Here is a 22899-nt window from a genome sequence, read left to right as displayed (position 1 = left end):
CTGATTCCTAAACATACCTATTATGCCCAAAATTATGCTGGCATAAAAACTATCTAAAATGGTGGGAAACTTAGTTGTTGGCTACTTGCACAGTGGATGCACTGGAAGGTAAGGAATTGGTGTAAAACGTGTGAACATTTGGTACATATAGCTTCAACCATCGGCGAGCTACAACACATTAAATATTTAAAATCGGCGTTTCTCGATACTTTTAAATAAGCAACAAGACTAGTTTTCCCAGACTGGGTCACACATACTGTTGTTTGTGTGTAGGCAGAAATAATAGCCTAGAGCTATAGTAGGTGGATTACTTTGCTTAACAGGAATTAGGCCACTATTCAGTTATTTTCTATTTTTCATCACAGCCCGCACATAATTCTAATTACTTGTCTGAATAACAACATTCTGAACACACTCATATCTCTATTCAAGATTGCCACACTTGTACAGTAGCTACCTCATGTACTGTAGAGTGCCAAGAAATGTTTATTGGGTTGTCAGAACATTCTATAGAGTGGCTTGTAACTTATTTTAGATCACAGAGAGTTGAAATATTCGAATTCATTGGCTACTTACAGGGGTCTAATCCTGTAGACCCCTTGTTCATGACTCAATAGATCCCCATCATTGAGATGATACAAAACACGGAAATTATGCACCTGTAACATAGGCAACTCATGCTTGACAGTATGTGCTGTATTATTTAGAGGAAGGTGTAATGGGCTTGTTTCTACTAATTGACAGTACATTTCTTGCTTACAAGCAGCTGTGCATGTAGGTACAATAGTAAGCTGGGGTCTAAATAAGTTAGATGTAGAATCACAGGGTTCTATAGAATTTTGAAACCCTCAGGCCCTGTAGTATGCTGAAGTGCTGCTACAGGGCCTGAGGATTCCATAGAACCCTGTGTTTCGATGTCTAACTATTATGCATAGTAGTTAAACTTTCTATAAAGTAATTTTTAACTTTTGTAGCTGAACTCTCTACAGAGTAACCTGTAATGTAGCTGAACTTTCCACAGGGTAGCTTGTAATGTTAATGAACTGTCTACATGGTGACTTGTAATCCAACTGAGCTAAATTCTACAGGGTGATTTTTAACTTCACTGAACTCTCTACAGGGAGACTTTTACTTTAGCTGAACTTTCTACAGGGTGGCTTGTAACTTAGCTGAACTTTCTACGGGGCAATTTTAAACTTAGTCGATTTTTCTACATGGTGACTTATTTGGCTGAATTCTTTACAGGGCGATTTGTAATATAGCTGAACTTTCTACATGGTGACCTGTAACTTGGCTGAACCCTCTACAGGGTGATTTGTAATGTAGCTAAACTTTCTACAGGGTGGCTTGTAACTAGGGTGATAACTGAACTCTGCTTACGGTGTCTTGTAATGTAGCTGAACTTACTACAGGGCCATTGAATGGAATGTAGCTGAACTTTCTACAGGGTGACTTACAGTGTACTTAGCTGCTCTCTGCAGGGCAAATTTGCTTATTGCTGAAGTCTCTACAGGTAACTTATAACAGAGATGAGCTCTCTACAGGGTAACTTCTAATGCAACTGAACTCTCTACAGCGTAACTCGTGAACTCTCTACAGCGTAACTCTTAACTTAGCTGAACTCTCTCTGTTAGATGATATTTTAATGTTGAGCAATGTTAAAGTACAATGATAGATGGTTGTAGGATTTTTGAAGAAGATAATGTTTATGTCATAAACATACTGTACTAACATTAATAATAACAACTGTAAACTCATCAAACAAGACCTCTATGACACATGATGAAGAAATGCTAGAGGTTTGCTAATAATGTATGGCGTCACATTTCACTTAGTACAAAATACTTGTCTTTACTATGCTTACCAAGTGAAGCGGTATTCTGTAGTATGCTCCACATAAAGGATTCAGTGCACAGAAACTGGACTCCACATATTGGTACATGTGGTGACTGCAATTCACACCACCCCAAGAGTGAATACATAATGACCACAATGAGGTTTATTTATTAGATGCATGCACTTAAGAACTATATGTTAATCGCAATATTTTTCCAGAACTTTTATTAGGTGTATGTGCCTAACAAACCAGACTCTATGGTTAAAGAACATATTTAATCATAATTCCTCATGTCTCTTGATAGATTGATAGTTGAGTGACATTTACAACAACCAAAAAAAATGCCGTTTACACACATCCGTAGCTCAATAGTGCCTGAACAGAAATGAACCAGTTTTGCTGAGAAAAAACTTCATTGAGGTGGGACACCTTTTATATCACATTTGAGTCAAATCTGCCCTTTCAGACAAACAGTGTCTGTTGCAATCCCACACTGGCTGTACTTGTCGGCCTTGGTTAATATTTATACATGTTTACTATGCCGGCTACAAATACGCTAGCATAATATAGGCTGGAGTGCTATGCTAGTATATTAGGTTAATATTTATGGAAATTGAAAATAGATTAATGCTCCCTGATACAGCAGTCAGTGGAAAACTGAATTGCATTAGGCTTTGTACAAAGTTTCTTATATAGTCACTTTCTTAACAACAGTCATTTTGTAATGAAATACTCTAACAGAAATTCACTGATTAAAGTTTCAAAAATTATTGTATTGAAATAATGTTATTAATCTAGGAGCATAATGGAAGCGCAATGGAAGCATTGTAGAGAAAATGTTGGGCAAAAGTTTGAGCATATTTAACTCGGGCCTATTGTGCTCCTTATCTACTAAACTGTATTTTCTGATGCTGACATCTGCTTTCAACAACACATAAAGTGTATGCCAATTGACATACACATGTAGTTATACACTGTCAGCTATGTTACATTCTGTATTCACATATATAGCATGTTGAGCACATCAAAAAGTGAGTAAATACTGTACCTACCGAAAATGCTGTACCCACCAGGATGACCATAAGAATGATGATGTCCCCATCCATAAGCAACTACAAACATTCGAGCAATATTATTCTGGTGAACAACTTCTATTACGCCCTCTGATATACGTGCTTGTACACTATAAGCTTCAATAACATTGTTGACCATAATTGGTACCCATTGGTGTGTTTCTAGTGACCTGTTCACTCCTCCTGATATCAGGTAGATCATGTCAGGTTGATAATACTGTGCTAACACTATGATGTTAATATAGCTTGCAAAATAGTAATAAGAATGTGTACCCAGAGGTGTAGAAAAGTGAAAATTGCTATTATAATGATTTGTGGAAGACACTAGTGTCATTGTTGGGTCACCAGGAATTCCATCATCAAGCTGCCCGTGAGCAAGCTGAACAACTATTATTTCTTTACTGGAATAAATAGAACAGTATTCTTGCAGTGACAGAGTTTTGTTGAAAGATTCTCCATCACCAATAGTATAAGACTCCTTTGTGTTGTTACAGTAAAAATCAACAATAGTGGAGTTATACGCTGCTACTATTTTGACACTATATGACCTTCTGGTGGCTAATGGTGCTATGTAGTGTATTCTACCCCATGAAGTGGTGGGTGGTACTTGTTCTACTAAGTGCTCACAACTATCAACATTATTTGGTACTCTTCCACACTGATGACCACTCAACACAGATACTGGTTTGTCTGTAACAATTTTAGTCCCAGTCAAGTCATCAAGTGATTCAATCAACACAGTCTGAAGCCTCTTGATTACTAATGAGCACTGTATGCCAACTGCAAGATCAATTGTAGAGTTACTAGCATTAACGGTAACCGGTTGTGTGACTGTCAACTTCATTACTGTGTTATCCTGTGTACCAACTATTAAAATTGAACCATTTCCTTCTATAATATTTGGCCTAGGTACAGATATCCCATAATATACATATTCATCAACATTCAAGTTTTGCATAGGTAGACAAAGAAATGTTCCACAACTAACAGGTCTTAAATTTTGACCAATCACTGTCACCCTATCACTACTAATCATCAGGTAAATTCCTTTATTCTGATCATTACGTGATGTTATCACAGCATATGGGAAAGAGACAATAACATCATTATCAATTGTAACTGTGCCATTAGCATAATATCCCACTCCAGGAGCTTCAACAGAGTAGCTCACTATTTGTGTATCATATGACGTTAATATGATTTGTGGTGGTGGATCACGAGTGAAAGGTTCATAGTTTTCAAAAAATCCAAAATAGTACTCCATCATTACAGAACTGCTACCTGTAATCATAATTTAAAATGCATTTTGTACACTATATTCACAATAATGGCTACTTACAGAATGATAATTATTAACATGCTGATTGGTGTGGCAAGACCCTGAGTGGTGTGCACTTAGCGGATTTGAGCAGTTCACACCCTTGGGGGTGCAATCACCACTTACTATCAAGAGTTCATAATATATATATTTAGGAGAGTATCCAATGCTGTATTGCCCCTTCAAAACACACTGAGTAATAATGTTATGCAATAGTCGTCATCACCAAACGTGTTAACTTACTTCAAGAGCTATAAGGGCCTTGAAGTGCTTGCAGGTCTTCGCTTTGGTATATCAATGCCTATCAACAAGTCTTTCATGGCAAAGCCATGTGTTGGAGTTTACTGAAATTATACTAAAATATTTGGATATTTTGTACAATTAATACTCAGTGTGTTTTGAAGGGGCAATACAGGCGTTGGATACTCTCCTTAATATATATATTATGAACTCTTGTTACTATGGATTTTATTATGCATTTCCATACATACAAAATAAACATATGACGGTGTAATATTTTCCTAGCTATACACACCACATTACAAGTCACCCAGTAGAACGTTCAGCTATTGTAATTTGCTTTAATTCCATGCAAAAAATTTCATGATAAAAATTTTCGTGTAAAAAGTATTTTCATATCAAGACACACGGTAGTGTGTCGTGCGGCCCAAGAAGCCGGCGCGCCACACCGTGAGTATATTGACAGGAAGAACGAAAACGTCATTTTCACACCTTTGTATCTCGGTGATCACTTATCTGATTGGAACCAAATTTGCTACACAGTTGCCCGCCAGCCAAGGGAGTCTACATTCCAAATTTGAAGGAAATCGCTCCAGCCATTTCCGAGATACGAGCTGCCAAAGTTTCGTTTTTTTTCTTCGTTTTTTTTTTTCTTCTTCTTCTTCGTCTTTTCGCACACTTGCAAAAATTGCTATAACAAGCAAACGCGTACTCCGATCGCCTTGAAATTTGGCACATAGAAAGGGAGTCCAAAGGCGAATCCTAGCATCAAATTTGGTACAAATCCGATGAATGGTTCAGGAGTTATGACCGATTATTCGCGTAAAACAAGATCGATTTGTTGTCACGCCTACAGGGTAAACCGCTTTATGGAATGAGTTGAAAATTGCTATGTAGATGGAGTAACCATCGTAGGAGTGCCTTTTGGTGGTTTGAAAGGAATCGAGATAAAGACCACGGAGATATGACACAAAACCCAACCTGTGTCACAATTACGCGATCGATTTTTATGAATAAAAAAGTATTAGTTTTCACGCCTACTAGGCAAACCGCTTAGAGCAATGAGCTGAAAATCGGTGTATAGCTGGAATAATCTTCATAGAAAGTCCTTGCAGTAGTACAGAAGAATCGGATTACAAACCACTGAGTTATGATTCGAAAGCCAACTCCGTGTAGCAAATGCGAGATCGAGATACTCTAATAGAACAGTCACCCTAATAGAGCATTCGGCTAATTGATTTACTCCATTATAGAATTTTATTACATCACAAGTTATTCTGTAGGGAGTTCAGTTGCAAACAGTTAATCTTATAGACAGTTCAGCAAGAAGACAGTCACCATGTGGAGAGTTAAGCAAATATACCACTATAGAGATTCAGAACATTACAAGTCACACTGAAGAAAGTTCAGCTATAAACAAGTCATGCACTGTGTAGAGAATTCAGCTACAATTAAGTCACTCTCTAGAGAATTCAGTTACACAGAATTCTGCTACACACAAGTCACTGTGGAGAGAGTTCAGCTACAAACAAATTACCCTTTAGAGTGATCAGCTACAAACAAAACACTTTGCAGGGTGTTCAACTGCAACAAATCAATTACCTTTAGAGCGATCAGCAATGAACAAATCAACACAAATCTACCTGTAGAGAGATCAGCTAGAAACAAACCACCCTGAAGAGAGTTCAGCTACAAAAAATCACCCTGTAGAGACATCAGCTAGAAACTAGACACAATGTAAGGAGTTCAGCTACAAGCAATCACCCTGTAGAGAGTTCAGCTAAAACAAATCAACCTGCAGAGAGATCAGCTACAAACAAATCACCTTATAGAGAGTTCAGCTACAAACAGATTACCTGTAGAGAGATCAGCTACAAACAAATCAACCTGCAGAGAGATCAGCTATATACACACAAATAACTTGTAGAGAGATCAGCTACAAACAAATCACCCTGTAGAGAGATCAGCTAGAAACTACACACAATGTAAGGAGTTCAGCTACAAACAAATCACCCTGTAGAGAGATCAGCTACAAACTAGACACAAAGTAAGGAGTTCAGCTACAAGCAAATTACCCTGTAGAGAGTTCATCTACAAACAAATCAACCTGTAGAGCAATCAGCTAGAAACAAATCACCCTGAAGAGAGGTCAGCTACAAAAAATCACCCTGTAGAGAGATCAGCTAGAAACAAATCACCCTGAAGAGAGGTCAGCTACAAAAAAATCACCCTGTAGAAAGATCAGCTACAAACAAATTGCCCTGTAGAGAGATCGGCTACAAACAAATCAACCTGCAGAGAGATCAGCTACACACAAATCAACTTGTAGAGAGTTCAGCTACAAACAAATTACCCTGTAGAGAGATCGGCTACAAACAAATCAGCCTGTAGAGAGTTCAGCTAAAACAAATCAACCTGCAGAGAGATCAACTACAAACAAATCACCTTATAGAGAGTTCAGCTACAAACAAATTACCCTATAGAGAGATCGGCTACAAACAAATCAACCTGCAGAGAGATCAGCTACACACAAATCAACTTGTAGAGAGACCAATTACAAACAAATCACCCTGTAGAGAGATCAGCTAGAAACTACACACAATGTAAGGAGTTCAGCTACAAATAAATCACCTTATAGAGAGTTCAGCTACAAACAAATAACTCTGTAGAGAGATCAGCTAGAAACTGGACACAATGTAAGGAGTTCAGCTACAAGCAAATCGCCCTTTAGTGAGTTCAGCTACAAACAAATCAACCTGCAGTGAGATCACCTACAAAAAAGCACCTTGTACAGAGTTCAGCTACAAACAAATTACCCTGTAGAGAGATCGGCTACAAACAAATCAACCAGTAGAAAGATCAGCTACACACAAATCAACTTGTAGAGAGATCAGCTACAAACAAATCACCCTGTAGAGAGATCAGCTAGAAACTAGTCACAATGTAAGGAGTTCAGCTACAAGTAAATCACCCTGTAGAGAGTTCAGCTAAAACAAATCAACCTGCAGAGAGATCAGCTACAAATAAATCACTTTATAGACAGTTCAGCTACAAACAAATTACCTTGTAGAGAGATCGGCTGCAAATTAATCAACCTGCAGAGAGATCAGCTACACACAAATCAACTTGTAGAGAGATCAGCTACAAACAAATCACCCTGTAGAGAGATCAGCTAGAAACTAGATACAATGCAAGGAGTTCAGCTACAAGCAAAATCACCCTTTAGTGAGTTCAGCTACAAACAAATCAACCTGCAGTGAAATCACCCACAAAAACGCACTTGTACAGAGTTCAGTTACAAACAAATCATCCTGTAGAGAGATCAGGTAGAAAAATTCACCTTGTAGAGAGTTCATTTACAAAGAAACCATCATATAGAGAGTTCAGCTACAAAGAAATTACCCCGTAGAGAGTTCAGCTAGAAGAAGTCACCTTGTAAAGAGTTTAGCTACAAAGAAACCATCATGTACAGAGTTTAGCTACAAAGAAACCACGTGCACCTGTACAGAATTCAACTACAAACAAATCACCCTGTATAGAGATCAGCTAGAAGAAGTTGCCTTGTAGATAGTTCAGCTACAACAATTCACCCTGTAGAAAGATCATGCTAGAAGAAGTCACCTTGTAGAGTGTTCAGTTACAAAGAAACCGCCATGTAGAGAGTTCAGCCTCATACAAACCACCTAGTAGAGAATTCAACTACAAAAAATCACCCTGTAGAGAAGAAGTTACCTTGTAGAGAGTTCAGCTACAAAGAAACCACCATGTAGAGAGTTTAGCTGCAAACAATTCACCTGTAGAGAGTTCAGCTAGAAACAAATCACCCCGTAGAGAGATCAACTGGACGAAGTCACCTTGTAGAGAGTTCAGCTACAAAGAAACCATCATGTAGAGAGTTCAGCTGCAAACAAATCACTGTGTAGAGAGTTCAGCTACAAAGAAACTGCCATGTAGAGAGTTCAGCCTCATACAAACCACCTAGTAGAGAATTCAACTACAACAAATCACCCTGTAGAGAAGAAGTTACCTTGTAGAGAGTTCAGCTACAAAGAAACCACCATGTAGAGAGTTTAGCTGCAAACAATTCACCTGTAGAGAGTTCAGCTAGAAACAAATCACCCCGTAGAGATCTCAACTGGACGAAGTCACCTTGTAGAGAGTTCAGCTACAAAGAAACAATCATGTAGAGAGTTCAGCTGCAAACAAATCACCCTGCAGAGAGTTCAGCTACAAAAAAATCACCCTGTAGAGAGTTCAGCTAGACGAATTCACCTTATAGAGAGTTCAACTACAAAGAAACCATCATGTAGAGAGTTCGGCTATAAAGACACCACCATGTAGAGAGTTTAGCTGCAAACAAATCACCTGTTACAGAGAGTTCAGCTACAAAGAAACCATCCTGTATATAGTTCAGCTACATTTCAAGTCACCCAGTAGAGAGATCAGCTGCAAAAAAAATCCTGTGGGGAATAATGAGCGTGTAATAAATATATGTATATTATTTGTATAATTACTAATAAAATCAAAAATAATTGAAGTACTAAAATTCTTCTTTAAGTTCTTTTCTTCTTCCTGTGGTAAAGAAAAAAACACTTGGGTTAAAAAAGCCCCAAAGCCAGCCATAGGCCGGCTTTGCAATATACAAATACAAAAAGAAGTGATATCTAATCAAAAACAGCCAAGCTGTAAAAAAAGGTGCGGCTCCCATAAAGGCCATGGTGAAAAAAGATGTGAAATCCAAGGTGGCGGCCAAGAAATGGCTGTGATGGTAGGTTAATGGTTACATTTTAATAACGGAAATTCAGGTGAATTTTGTGCCGCTTGGTCTTGGCACCAAATTCACCTGAATTGTTGTTATTAAAATGTAACCATTAACCTACCATCACAGCCATTTCTTGGCCGCCACCTTGGATTTCACATCTTTTTTCACCATGGCCTTTATGGGGGCCGCACCTTTTTTTACAGCTTGGCTGTTTTTGATTAGATTATTTTATTGTGATTGACTGCTCTATTAGAGTAGTTCGATCTTGCATAAAATTTTCATGCAATAAATTTTTGTACAATTTTATTATTTTACAATGAAAAAAAAGCAAATTATGGTATATTACAGGTAATCTTGTAGAGAGTTCAGCTAAGTTAAAAGTTACCATGTAAAAGTTCAGCTAAACCTTATATAAGAGAAGTCAGCTAAGTTACAAGTTACAAGGTGACTTGTGATGTTTCTACCAGGTGACTTGCAACTTAGCTGACATCTCTACAGTGTTGGGAAAGTTATTTCAAAAATGTAATAATATTACAACATATTACTAGTTACTTGATTCACAAAGTGATATACTACAGTTACATATTTTACATATTACTGGTTTCAAAAAGCAACTAGTATACAGTAAGTAATTAGTTGCTAGATGTACTGTTTGTGTTATAGTGCACGAGACTTGTGCTGCAACTGTATCTAAACTATTGAACCAATACATATACTTTCCACAGGATGGACAACTTGCTGTGGTCATAGATGGGTTCAAATCTAAGTGTGGTATGATACAGTCTGCAGGAGCCATAGATGGGTGCCACATTCCAATTAAACCTCCTGCACTTAATCATACTGACTACTACAACAGGTACTCCATGGTTCTACAAGGAGTCATAGATCATGATTATTTGTTCTGAGATGTGTATGTTGGGTTGCCAGGCAGTGTTCATGATGCTCGTGCATTTGCCAACTCCCAATTGTTCTAGAACAACAAATAAAGAGATATTAAATGGAGACCATGTCACAGTTTCAGATGTTAACATTTTGCCATTTCTTGTAGGAGATTCTGCATACCCACTGAGTATGTGGTTGATGAAGCCATTTCCATATGGATCAGATTTGACTCATGGACAAAAGCAGTTTTATAGAATTTTGAAACCTTCAGGCCCTGTAGTATGCTGAAGTGCTGCTACAGGGCCTGAGGATTCCATAGAATCCTGTGTTTCGATGTGTACCTATTATGCACAGTAGCTGAACTTTCTATAAAGTAATTTTTAACTTTTGTAGCTGAACTCTCTACAGAGTAACCTGTAATGTAGCTGAACTTTCCACAGGGTAGCTTGTAATGTTAATGAACTGTCTACATGGTGACTTGTAATCCAACCGAGCTAAATTCTACAGGGTGATTTTTAACTTCACTGAACTCTCTACAGGGAGACTTTTACTTTAGCTGAACTTTCTACATGGTGGCTTGTAACTTAGCTGAACTTTCTACGGGGCAATTTTAAACTTAGTTGATTTTTCTACATGGTGACTTATTTGGCTGAATTCTTTACAGGGCGATTTGTAATATAGCTGAACTTTCTACATGGTGACCTGTAACTTGGCTGAACCCTCTACAGGGTGATTTGTAATGTAGCTAAACTTTCTACAGGGTGGCTTGTAACTAGGGTGATAACTGAACTCTGCTTACGGTGTCTTGTAATGTAGCTGAACTTACTACAGGGCCATTGAATGGAATGTAGCTGAACTTTCTACAGGGTGACTTACAGTGTACTTATCTGCTCTCTGCAGGGCAAATTTGCTTATTGCTGAAGTCTCTATAGGTAACTTATAACAGAGATGAGCTCTCTACAGGGTAACTTCTAATGCAACTGAACTCTCTACAGCGTAACTCGTGAACTCTCTACAGCGTAACTCTTAACTTAACTGAACTCTCTCTGTAAGATGATATTTTAATGTTGAGCAATGTTAAAGTACAACGATAGATGGTTATAGGATTTTTGAAGAAGATAATGTTTATGTCATAAACATACTGTACTAACATTAATAATAACAACTGTAAACTCATCAAACAAGACCTCTATGACACATGATGAAGAAATGCTAGAGGTTTGCTAATAATGTATGGCGTCACATTTCACTTAGTACAAAATACTTGTCTTTACTATGCTTACCAAGTGAAGCGGTATTCTGTAGTATGCTCCACATAAAGGATTCAGTGCACAGAAACTGGACTCCACATATTGGTACATGTGGTGACTGCAATTCACACCACCCCAAGAGTGAATACATAATGACCACAATGAGGTTTATTTATTAGGTGCATGCACTTAAGAACTATATGTTAATCGCAATATTTTCCAGAACTTTTATTAGGTGTATGTGCCTAACAAACCAGACTCTATGGTTAAAGAACATATTTAATCATAATTCCTCATGTTGCCTATTGATAGATTGATAGTTGAGTGACATTTACAACAACCAAAAAAAATGCCGTTTACACACATCCGTAGCTCAATAGTGCCTGAACAGAAATGAACCAGTTTTTCTGAGAACAAACTTCATTGAGGTGGGACACCTTTTATATCACATTTGAGTCAAATCTGCCCTTTCAGACAAACAGTGTCTGTTGCAATCCCACACTGGCTGTACTTGTCGGCCTTGGTTAATATTTATACATGTTTACTATGCCCGCTACAAATACGCTAGCATAATAAAAAGTATAATAGGCTGGAGTGCTATGCTAGTATATTAGGTTAATATTTATGGAAATTGAAAATAGATTAATGCTCCCTGATACAGCAGTCAGTGGAAAACTGAATTGCATTAGGCTTTGTACAAAGTTTCTTATATAGACACTTTCTTAACAACAGTCATTTTGTAATGAAATACTCTAACAGAAATTCACTGATTAAAGTTTCAAAAATTATTGTATTGAAATAATGTTATTAATCTAGGAGCATAATAGAAGCGCAATGGAAGCATTGTAGAGAAAATTTTGGGCAAAAGTTTGAGCATATTTAACTCGGGCCTAATGTGCTCCTTATCTACTAAACTGCATTTTCTGATGCTGACATCTGCTTTCAACAACACATAAAGTGTATGTCAATTGACATACACATGTAGTTATACACTGTCAGCTATGTTACATTCTGTGTTCACATATATAGCATGTTGAGCACATCAAAAAGTGAGTAAATACTGTACCTACCGAAAATGCTGTACCCACCAGGATGACCATAAGAATGATGATGTCCCCATCCATAAGCAACTACAAACATTCGAGCAATATTATTCTGGTGAACAACTTCTATAACGCCCTCTGATATACGCGCTTGTATACTATAAGCTTCAATAACATTGTTGACCATAATTGGTACCCATTGGTGTGTTTCTAGTGACCTGTTCACTCCTCCTGATATCAGGTAGATCATGTCAGGTTGATAATACTGTGCTAACACTATGATGTTAATATAGCTTGCAAAATAGTAATAAGAATGTGTACCCAGAGGTGTAGAAAAGTGAAAATTGCTATTATAATGATTTGTGGAAGACACTAGTGTCATTGTTGGGTCACCAGGAATTCCATCATCAAGCTGCCCGTGAGCAAGCTGAACAACTATTATTTCTTTACTGGAATAAATAGAACAGTATTCTTGCAGTGACAGAGTTTTGTTGAAAGATTCTCCATCACCAATAGTATAAGACTCCTTTGTGTTGTTACAGTAAAAATCAACAATAGTGGAGTTATACGCTGCTACTATTTTGACACTATATGACCTTCTGGTGGCTAATGGTGCTATGTAGTGTATTCTACCCCATGAAGTGGTGGGTGGTACTTGTTCTACTAAGTGCTCACAACTATCAACATTATTTGGTACTCTTCCACACTGATGACCACTCAACACAGATACTGGTTTGTCTGTAACAATTTTAGTCCCAGTCAAGTCATCAAGTGATTCAATCAACACAGTCTGAAGCCTCTTGATTACAAATGAGCACTGTATGCCAACTGCAAGATCAATTGTAGAGTTACTAACATTAACGGTGACCGGTTGTGTGACTGTCAACTTCATTACAGTGTTATCCTGTGTACCAACTATTAAAATTGAACCATTTCCTTCTATAATATTTGGCCTAGGTACAGATATCCCATAATATACATATTCATCAACATTCAAGTTTTGCATAGGTAGACAAAGAAATGTTCCACAACTAACAGGTCTTAAATTTTGCCCAATCACTGTCACCCTATCACTACTAATCATCAGGTAAATTCCTTTATTCTGATCATTACGTGATGTTATCACAGCATATGGGAAAGAGACAATAACATCATTATCAATTGTAACTGTGCCATTAGCATAATATCCCACTCCAGGAGCTTCAACAGAGTAGCTCACTATTTGTGTATCATATGATGTTAATATGATTTGTGGTGGTGGATCACGAGTGAAAGGTTCATAGTTTTCAAAAAATCCAAAATAGTACTCCATCATTACTGAACTGCTAACTGTAATCACAATTTAAAATGCATTTTTGTACACTATATTCACAATGATGGCTACTTACAGAATGATATTAACATGCTGATTGGTGTGGCAAGACCCTGAGTGGTGTGCACTTAGCAGATTTGAGCAGTGCACACCGCCGAGGGTGCAATCACCACTTACCATGGATTTTATTACGCATTTCCATACATACAAAATACACATATGACGGTGTAATATTTTCCTAGCTATACACACCACATTACAAGTCACCCAGTAGAACGTTCAGCTATTGTAATTTGCTTTATTTCCCTGCAAAAAATTTCATGATAAAAAATTTCGTGTAAAAATTATTTTCAAATTATTTTATTGTGAATGACTGCTCTATTAGAGTAGTTCGATCTTGCATAAAATTTTCATGCAATAAATTTTGTACAATTTTATTATTTTACGATGAAAATATCCTGTAGAGAGTTCAGCTAAGTTAAAAGTTACCATGTAAAAGTTCAGCTAAACCTTATATAAGAGAAGTCAGCTAAGTTACAAGTTACAAGGTGACTTGTGATGTTTCTACCAGGTGACTTGCAACTTAGCTGACGTCTCTACAGTGTTGGGAAAGTTATCTCAAAAATGTAATAATATTACAACATATTACTAGTTACTTGATTCACAAACTGATATACTACAGTTACATATTACTGGTTTCTAAAAGCAACTAGTATAAGTAATTAGTTGCTAGATGTACTGTTTGTGTTATAGTGCACGAGACTTGTGCTGCAACTGTATCTAAACTATTGAACCAATACATATACTTTCCACAAGATGGACAACTTGCTGTGGTCATAGATGGGTTCAAATCTAAGTGTGGTATGATACAGTCTGTAGGAGCCATAGATGGGTGTCACATTCCAATTAAACATCCCGCACTTAATCATACGGACTACTACAACAGGAAAGGATGGTACTCCATGGTTCTACAAGGAGTCATAGATCATGATTAGTTGTTCTGAGATGTGTATGTTGGGTTGCCAGGCAGTGTTCATGATGCTTGTGCATTTGCCAACTCTCAATTGTTCTAGAACAACAAATAAAGAGATATTAAATGGAGACCATGTCACAGTTTCAGATGTTAACATTTTGCGATTTCTTGTAGGAGATTCTGCATACCCACTGAGTATATGGTTGATGATGCCATTTCCATATGGATCAGATTTGACTCATGGACAAAAGCAGTTTAACTACAATTTATCTGGATTGCGAATTGTAGTAGAAAATGCTTTTGGAAGATTGAAAGCAAGATAGCAATGACTGAGTAAAAGTAGACTGAAAACATTCCTAATGTTATTACGGCATGTTGCATTCTACACTAGTCCATGGTGATCACTTCAAAGATAGCTGGTTAGATGACATTAACACTTGACATGTAATGTAAAGCTGAACTTTCTACAGGGTGACCTTTTAACTAAGCTAACTCCCTACAAGGTGACTTGTAATATAGCTGAACTTTCTAAAGGGAAATTTTTAACTTGGCTGAACTCTTTACAGGATGACCTGTATGTAATGTAGCTGAACTCTCTACTGGGTTACTTGTAATGTAGCTAAACTTTCTACGAGTTGTTTATTTCTTAGCTTACTGTTCTATTAGGGTGACTGCACTATTAGAGTATCTAGATCTGGCATTTGCTACACGTAGTTGGGTCTTGTGTTATAACTCACTGGTTTTTACTCCAATTCTTCTAAATTATTGAAGGACCTTTCTAAGAGGATTGATTCATCTACTCAATGATTTTTAACCCATTCCCTATGAGCATATGTTGGTGTAATGCAGTCTGTGACTGTTCTATTAGAGTATCTCGATCTTTTTCAAATGTGCTAAGTACCAATTCTTAAACAACCACTTTTCCAAAATTACACCTGCTTTTCCAGCATTTTGTTCTTTGTTTTTCGTGTCATATTTTCCAAAAATTTTGCTGGCAAAATTGGCACATCCCTAGGCTGTGCCCCCAGACTGTGAGAGATTTTCAACATTTTAACAAATCAAAACTCAGCAAATCACTATTATTTTATGCAAAAAGTACATTAATTATAATGTATAAATATAAGTGCCCCTGGGATGAAGCTAGGACTAGATAAAGCTACCTAGTGGAAACAGACAGCATAAAACATAGAGACACAGTATAGTAATCTGTAAGCAATAGTTATCTCACTGGTATACTGTAGGAACCATAAATTCACTGATACAAATGGAATGACTTACAAATAAAACATTATAACTATCATACAGTATGATAATACTGTATATTAGGGATCAAGAAGAACTGGGCTTTTCCAGCCAAAACTATCACCCCAAAACCAGCCTCTATTTCCCTTCATGACAGCTTGGCAGCATTGGTAAGGCACAAAAATGTCTTCAGAACAATCATAACCTGTTCCAAAAAGTTTCTGTGAAATTTAAAAATTTTCTATTTAACAGAAGTTTATGCTTACTGACTGCCTGACTATCTAACTGATGCCTCCAGCCAAGTATAACACAGGAACGGGTAAGACTACGGGCTTGATTTCTTCACTGTTCGATGTTGCTTCATCCCGAGATTTGTTTTTCACTAACCGAAGTACATACAATACACACATCATGGACTTCCTTTTCTGTCTCATCACTTTCCTCTGGCAGTGCCATGTGTCAATTCATGGTAACACATATATGGTTTTTTCTCTCATTATTACAAAATCCTCTGTGTTTTCTGTCGTAACTGGAATGATGTTTCTCGTATAGTTAGTTCTCATCTGTAGAGCTGTATAATGGGCTGAACATGGCTGACAATGAAATGTAATGGCAGTATGGCACTTCACTTTTCTAATGATTGATTTTGGGATGCGCTCAGACATTTTGCATGTCAGGCGCTCTTCTTCCTTAGTGGTGTACGTAACTTGAATGATATTTTTCATATTGTTCTTCATCTGTAGAGCTGTTCAATGAAGAGTAATGGCACTTCATTTTACCATAATAATTAATGGTTGAGGTGCCTGCCCAGACATAATTATTGTATGTCAGGTGCTCTTCTTCCTATTGATGTGGTATGCAAGGGTTTATTTTGTTACAAAAAAAGCAAACAAACAAGTAGAAGGAAAAATTAGGAATTTTCAAAAAATTTGTGAAACAAGGGAATAGCTTAAAAGTAGTGAAACATGATAGGTTGCCTATACCTGCAAATGTACTAGTGGATGCTTAATCCCATAGTCTCAACCTCTCTTGTCTCACTACTTTTTAGCTATTCCTTTGTTTTATTACTTTTTGGATCCTTGTGACAGACTGGCAGACTGCTGACACTGGGGGTGTGCTTCTTTGGATATTTGGTATGATTGTCCATGTTTTTGTAAATCTTTCAGAGCATGTTTGATCCCATTCTTGTATTCTTGTACATAAATACCATGTTGTACATTGTTAATGTGGTTGATGAATGAGTCATAACCCAGTAACAGTTGAATTCTGCACAGTGATAGTGCCCAGTCTATCATATTTGGTGACAGGAGTGTATTTGGACAGATCTTTGCAAGAAAGGCAAAGAGACCCATGTGAGTTCTAGGAGTGAATTTGGATAATTCTTTGGTGGCAGTTGCCAGAAAAGATCTGTTTGGTTTATGCCTGTGCTTTGCTCTGGGAAACGTTATCCATCACAGATGATCAGCGACCTTGGTGATTTTCTAAAAGCATGGTTGGTCAGAGAGGCTGAGGAGAAGAAAGAGCAAGCAGTGGAGAAAAAAAGAATGAATGGTCCAGATAGGAGAAGCGTGAGAAAGAGCAAGAAGAGGAGAAAAGACGTTACGAGCAAGAGAAAGCTGAGAAGAGGTGTGATGAAAAAGAGAAAGCTGAGGAGAAGAGGTGTTACGAAGAAGAGAAAGCTGAGGAGAGGTGGTGTTACAAGCAAGAACTTGCCCAGCACAAGTAAGAACTTGCCCAGCACAAAGAGGAAAGGCGCCTCTTCATGAAATCCCTCAAGGAAGGACCCACCTCTACTCTTAGGCAATCACAGCCTGATATTTACTTTAGAAGGTTAACAGAAGCAGATGACATCGATGTATACCTCATTACCTTTGAACAACTTGTAACTTCAGAAAACCTTGAACAACAACATTGGGAATTTAAGCTAGATAGGGATGCGGTGATAATGCTGGCATAATTTCGAGCATAATAGGTATGTGTGGGAATCAGGAATTATGCTAGCATTTGAGGTGATTATAAAGCTTTAACAGTAGGAAAATCTGCAGATTGCACAATTCCATAAAAAAGATCGAGATACTCTAATAGAGCAGTCAGAAACTCTAATAGAACAGTCACTGGATATTATTAAGCAGTCACATTGAAAATACTCTAATACAGCAACCAATTAAAGAATCCAAGACTATTGGAACCTTAAACATCAATGAAAATGGTCTGATACAACAATAAACTGGCATACCAAGCTCAAAGCAGCAGTCTTTCACAGGTACAATATTACTACAGATAGCTATCATGAACAGTTTAGAACAGCTTTCAAAAAGCATAATGAATCATATCAAGAGTTAGTGATGAGGCTTGGACATTTGGCAAAGAAGTGGCTAAAAGATTGCACAACGGTAGAGGCAATCCAAGACCAGGTGATCCTAGAACAGCTTTTGAATACCCTCCCTAAGAAAATGTATGTCTTTGTCAAAGGAAGGAAGCCTAAATCCAGCCTGCAAGTTGTATGCTGCAGATGACTATCTGCAAGCCAGAAGAGGTACCAGCCCACCCTTTAAAATGGGTAGCCCAGTGAGGTCCTTCACATGTGGGCAACCTGGACATATTTAGGATTGTCTATAAGACCCAGAGAAATTTCCTGACACTGCTAAGGATGCTGGAAAAGTTAAGACAGACCTCAAAGATATAACATGTTTTAACTGCCAGCAAAAATGTCGTTTTGCAGCCAACTGTCCTCATGAAGCAATACTCTGCAGTGAAGATCGAGTAGAGCACAATGGTAACTCAGCAATCCGAAATGCTCCAGCTACAGGATTGTATGTGCCTGGAAACATTGAAGGAACCCTGGTGAAGTCAGTTGTATTGGACACATGCTGCTCCAGGACATTAGTGAGACGCAACCTTGTGCCACCAGATAAAGTACTGGAGACACAATCCAGTATCTTCTAGCCCTGGTCCACCTAGAGATCAATAGTTACAATACAGATGTTAAGGCAGCCTTAGATGATACTTTACCTATGTCAGTAATGTTAGGAACAGATGTCTCTCAGCTTCAGGATATCATAGGACAGGCATTGTTTAAAAACAACCAACATAAAGTGACTAAAGATGTACTGGTGGTCATGAACAGACCCTATTATCTTTAACATGATGAAGTGCTAGACCCAGCTGATAAGCTAAGTGGGGCAACACCAAAGGCATCAGATGCAGGAAATTCTGAGGTGCCCAATGTGGAGGACAGTGGCACACCTGGCAATCAGTCATTAGCAGCTAGCCAGATGGATGAGGTGACATCAGACATAGATTTGCAAGGTGCAAAGATTTTACCTACTATACTGGCATTATGTTCAATGCTTCTGGCTACCAAATTATGCTGGCATAATCAGCGCAGGCCTACAATTTACCCACTTTTCAAAGTGTACATTTCAGGAAGCAGCAATAAAGCAAGGGCATAACCTGGACAAGATGGTCCCATTCCTACTATCCGTTTACAAGGAAATTCTCCAATTGTTTACAGGATCCACTCCCCTTGGATTTCTTTATGGCAAACCAATTAGAAGACCATCAGGTGTATTGCAAAGTCTTGGGAAGCTAACACAAAGAAGGCAGAAAATACACAATTTGATGCAATACCAATTCAAGTCAACCTACTACTAGGAAGCAAATACAGTACAAGCATTACTGGAGATGACAGATCCAACAGACAAAGCAATCTGTTTCTATCTCATTAGGGGCACACACACCATAATTATGAACTAATCATCATGCCTTCATTTGGATGAAAAGATTGCGGGATGTCACCTCACGTTTGACCATATGGAGTCTTAGTTTACAGTAGTACCCGTGTACAGTTACACACTGTCCTGGTACAACTAATGGAGTGATGGTTCCCTCTCACAATGCTGTCAAACAAGTTTGACTGGAGAAGGAGAGAGAGATGTGACAGGCTGGCAGACTGCTGACACTGGCAGTGTACTTCTTTGGACATTTGGCATGGTTGTCCATGTTTTTGTAAATCTTGCAGAGCACGTTTGACCGTGTTCTTGTATGTATTCTTGTGTACAAATACCATGCTGTACATTGTTGATGAATGAGTCATAACCCAGTAATAGTTGAATTCTGCGCAGTGATAGTGCCTAGTCTATCACAATCCCTAATCCATCTAATTTTTCCTTCTATTTGTACAAATATTCATAGCGCATAACACAAGTTATAAATTACTGGAGTTTTATATCTTTAAACACTACACACCAAAGCTATAGCACTGTATAAGGCCATGCTCAGTTTTACATTTAATGTTAGAATGTCTAAAAAGCTTTACTAATGAAGCTCCTTAACATAAATGTGACCTAAGTTGGGAAAACTATTGATCTACGCAGCTCAATAGATTGTGAGATACGTGATTTTAAACATTTCAATCCAGTATAGCTTGGGAAAGACAAAGGCTATGAGTTTTAAATTTTCACCATGAATGCAGCCAACCATAGTGATTATTACACTTCAATCCATAGAAAGCAAGTGGTTGATATAAGCATGATTTTGAGCACCGTTTTTCACGACGGTATCTGTAACACAAGAAATTCACCATGGGTGGTGGCGGGGGTAGTGAGTGGGTAATTGATATATGAACAGAAGTTGGGCTGAGTGGGTAATATTGGGCTCTCAAGACCACCTGTGCTGCTGAAAAATACATAAATGTATGTAGAAAATATCTGGACAACTGTCCAAGGCTGTTCATGTCTCTAGTCTCATGTTTCAGCTTGCCAGTGACATTACAAGGTTCCAGAGCATTCCCAGTGGCTGGCACACGTCTCTAGGAAACCACTTGTGAAAAGCAACCTGATCAAACCAGAGGCATGGCTGTGGTGCAAATGTGTAGAGTACTGGTGTGGCTATCCATTCATGGTGAAAAGTGAACTTCACTGGTGTGTGCATAGCTAGACAATTTTAAAACATTTGGTCACATATGGATATGGATATTTACATTCGTGTTCTGTTACAGTATATGTGACTGCTGTATTAGAGTCGAGGGGTCCGTTGAAGAGGAAGTAGTATTATTTGTTTAATAATAGTAGCATGAGTGGACTTACCACAGGGTGGGATGGTTACTCACGTGCCAGTTAAAATTAAAACACGCACGAAAAATCCGATGTTTGTTTATATTTGCGCGTTAAATTTTTGTGGATGTAGCTAACCTTGAAAATTTATTACCGTCGAAATTTACAGTAAGTCCAGCAATCCCACAAGTTTGCAGAGAACTTGAGAAAGGATTCCATTATTTCCATGTACTACATATCATGTGATGCTACTATTCCAGATATCTAAGATTTGATTTTACATAATATGGCTTTAAACAAGAATATCTTGGAAAGCATTTATCCAATCTCTTAGAAATAGAGATGTTCTATCATGTGATCTGGGAGTATACAGTTAACACAAAAGAATACAAAGACTAGCTAATTACAAACTACCACACTAATTACAATAAACTAAACTACTTACAAGCTACACCTACTTAACTACATTATAAAACCTAAACAAAATCTATAATGTCCTCTGAGCAAAGAGCATAGTGTCTGAGGACCATTTTGGCATTGTATTTCCATAAAGTCACTGATAACCTTTGCAACAATTGCCTCCTGGCCAACTTCCAAGACAAACCATTTTTAACTGTAATGCGGTCAGCAATTGTAAAAAAAGTGGACAAAGCAAAGGAGACCAAACACCGAATGATTCACATACTAGGGGAATAAAGTCGCCTCTGTCATTGGTAACAGATTCTAAATAACGATTGTCCTTAGCTTCCTCACCGACAGCAGCAACCACCCCAGCGTGAGAAGCAGCAGAAGACATAAAAACAGGCTGAGTTGTGCACCTGACGGAGATTTTAAATGCTGCCAAAAAAGTGCTTGAAATCTTGCCAAATCACAAAAGGTTTGAAATTTCGTACAGGAATTTTCAGAGTTGCGGACCCCCAATTAGAATATATACCTGACTGCTCTATTAGAGTATATCAATCTTTTAACAAGTTTTGAAGAGGACTCATGTTACCTCTGTAAATCCTCCCCTGAGAGATGAATGCAAGCTTTATCAATTGTTGTGCTGTGCCATACACTATATTTCTCACTTATTTTGTCCTGCTACACTAAATGGTGTGTTAGGGCCCTGCTGTAAGCTCATAAGTCTAAATTTTACAGGAGGTTCCTGAGCTCATTTGAATTCCTCCCCCTAAGCCCTTGTAACCATCCTAATCTTTTACAATACTAAATATTTTTACATTCAGTCAACTGGTCTGATCTGTCTTATTTTTATCAAGGCGGTTTCCTCATACATTTGCCTAAAATGATATTGTGAGCTATGCCATTTAAACAAGTACACAGAAAAATTTAGAATTTTCAACTAGAGTAGGGACCATAGCACATTGATAAAAAATACTGAAACAAGTTGGAGTATAGTGCACGATATTAAATCACAGTAAAACAATAAGAAGTGTTATATCCCTACTGTGCATCTCTTCTTATTGTTTTACTGTGATTTAATATTGTGTACTATACTCCAGCTTGTTTCAGTACTTTTTTGTGATGTGCTATGGTCCCTACTCTAGTTGAAAATTCCAAATTTTTCTGTGTACTTGTTTGTTAACCTTTATTTGTAAATAATTATTATGACTGGTGAACCCACACATACCGCATCTGAATGTCGCTGCGTGCCCCAGCTATATTAATTAACGTCTGAAAAGTGAAGTATCCATTATGCTTTTTTGTCAGCTATGTTCAACCCGTTACACAGCATTTCAGACCAAGAACAGCACCTCTGCAATCCATGCACAGTGAAAGAAATGGTGCCGCATGCCCCAGTTATATTAATTATTGTATAAAAATGAAGTATCCATTACACTTCGTTGTCTGCTATGTTCAACCCATTACACAGCAGTACGAATCAAGAACTGTTTAAAAAGCACCTCTGCAGT

The 22899-nt window shown here is 37.8% G+C and overlaps 1 protein-coding gene across 2 annotated transcripts in view; it reads right to left on the bottom strand.

Annotated features, from left to right (window-relative positions):
* Nucleotides 1-22899, bottom strand: part of LOC136252350 (uncharacterized) — a 48686-nt gene that overhangs the window by 12473 nt on the left and 13314 nt on the right. For both annotated transcript variants that reach the window (XM_066044788.1, XM_066044780.1), the window contains exons 3-4: nt 12433-13734; nt 2890-4191 (exon numbers count right to left, since the gene is read on the bottom strand). In XM_066044788.1, the coding sequence (XP_065900860.1) occupies nt 2890-4191; nt 12433-13734 (2604 nt within the window). The remainder of the gene's footprint in view (nt 1-2889; nt 4192-12432; nt 13735-22899) is intronic.

This window comes from Dysidea avara, chromosome 1 (genome assembly GCF_963678975.1).
Source record: "Dysidea avara chromosome 1, odDysAvar1.4, whole genome shotgun sequence".
Lineage (NCBI taxonomy): Eukaryota > Metazoa > Porifera > Demospongiae > Dictyoceratida > Dysideidae > Dysidea > Dysidea avara.
Note: the sequence above shows the minus strand (reverse complement) of the source record. Positions and strands in the feature narration are given on the sequence as shown.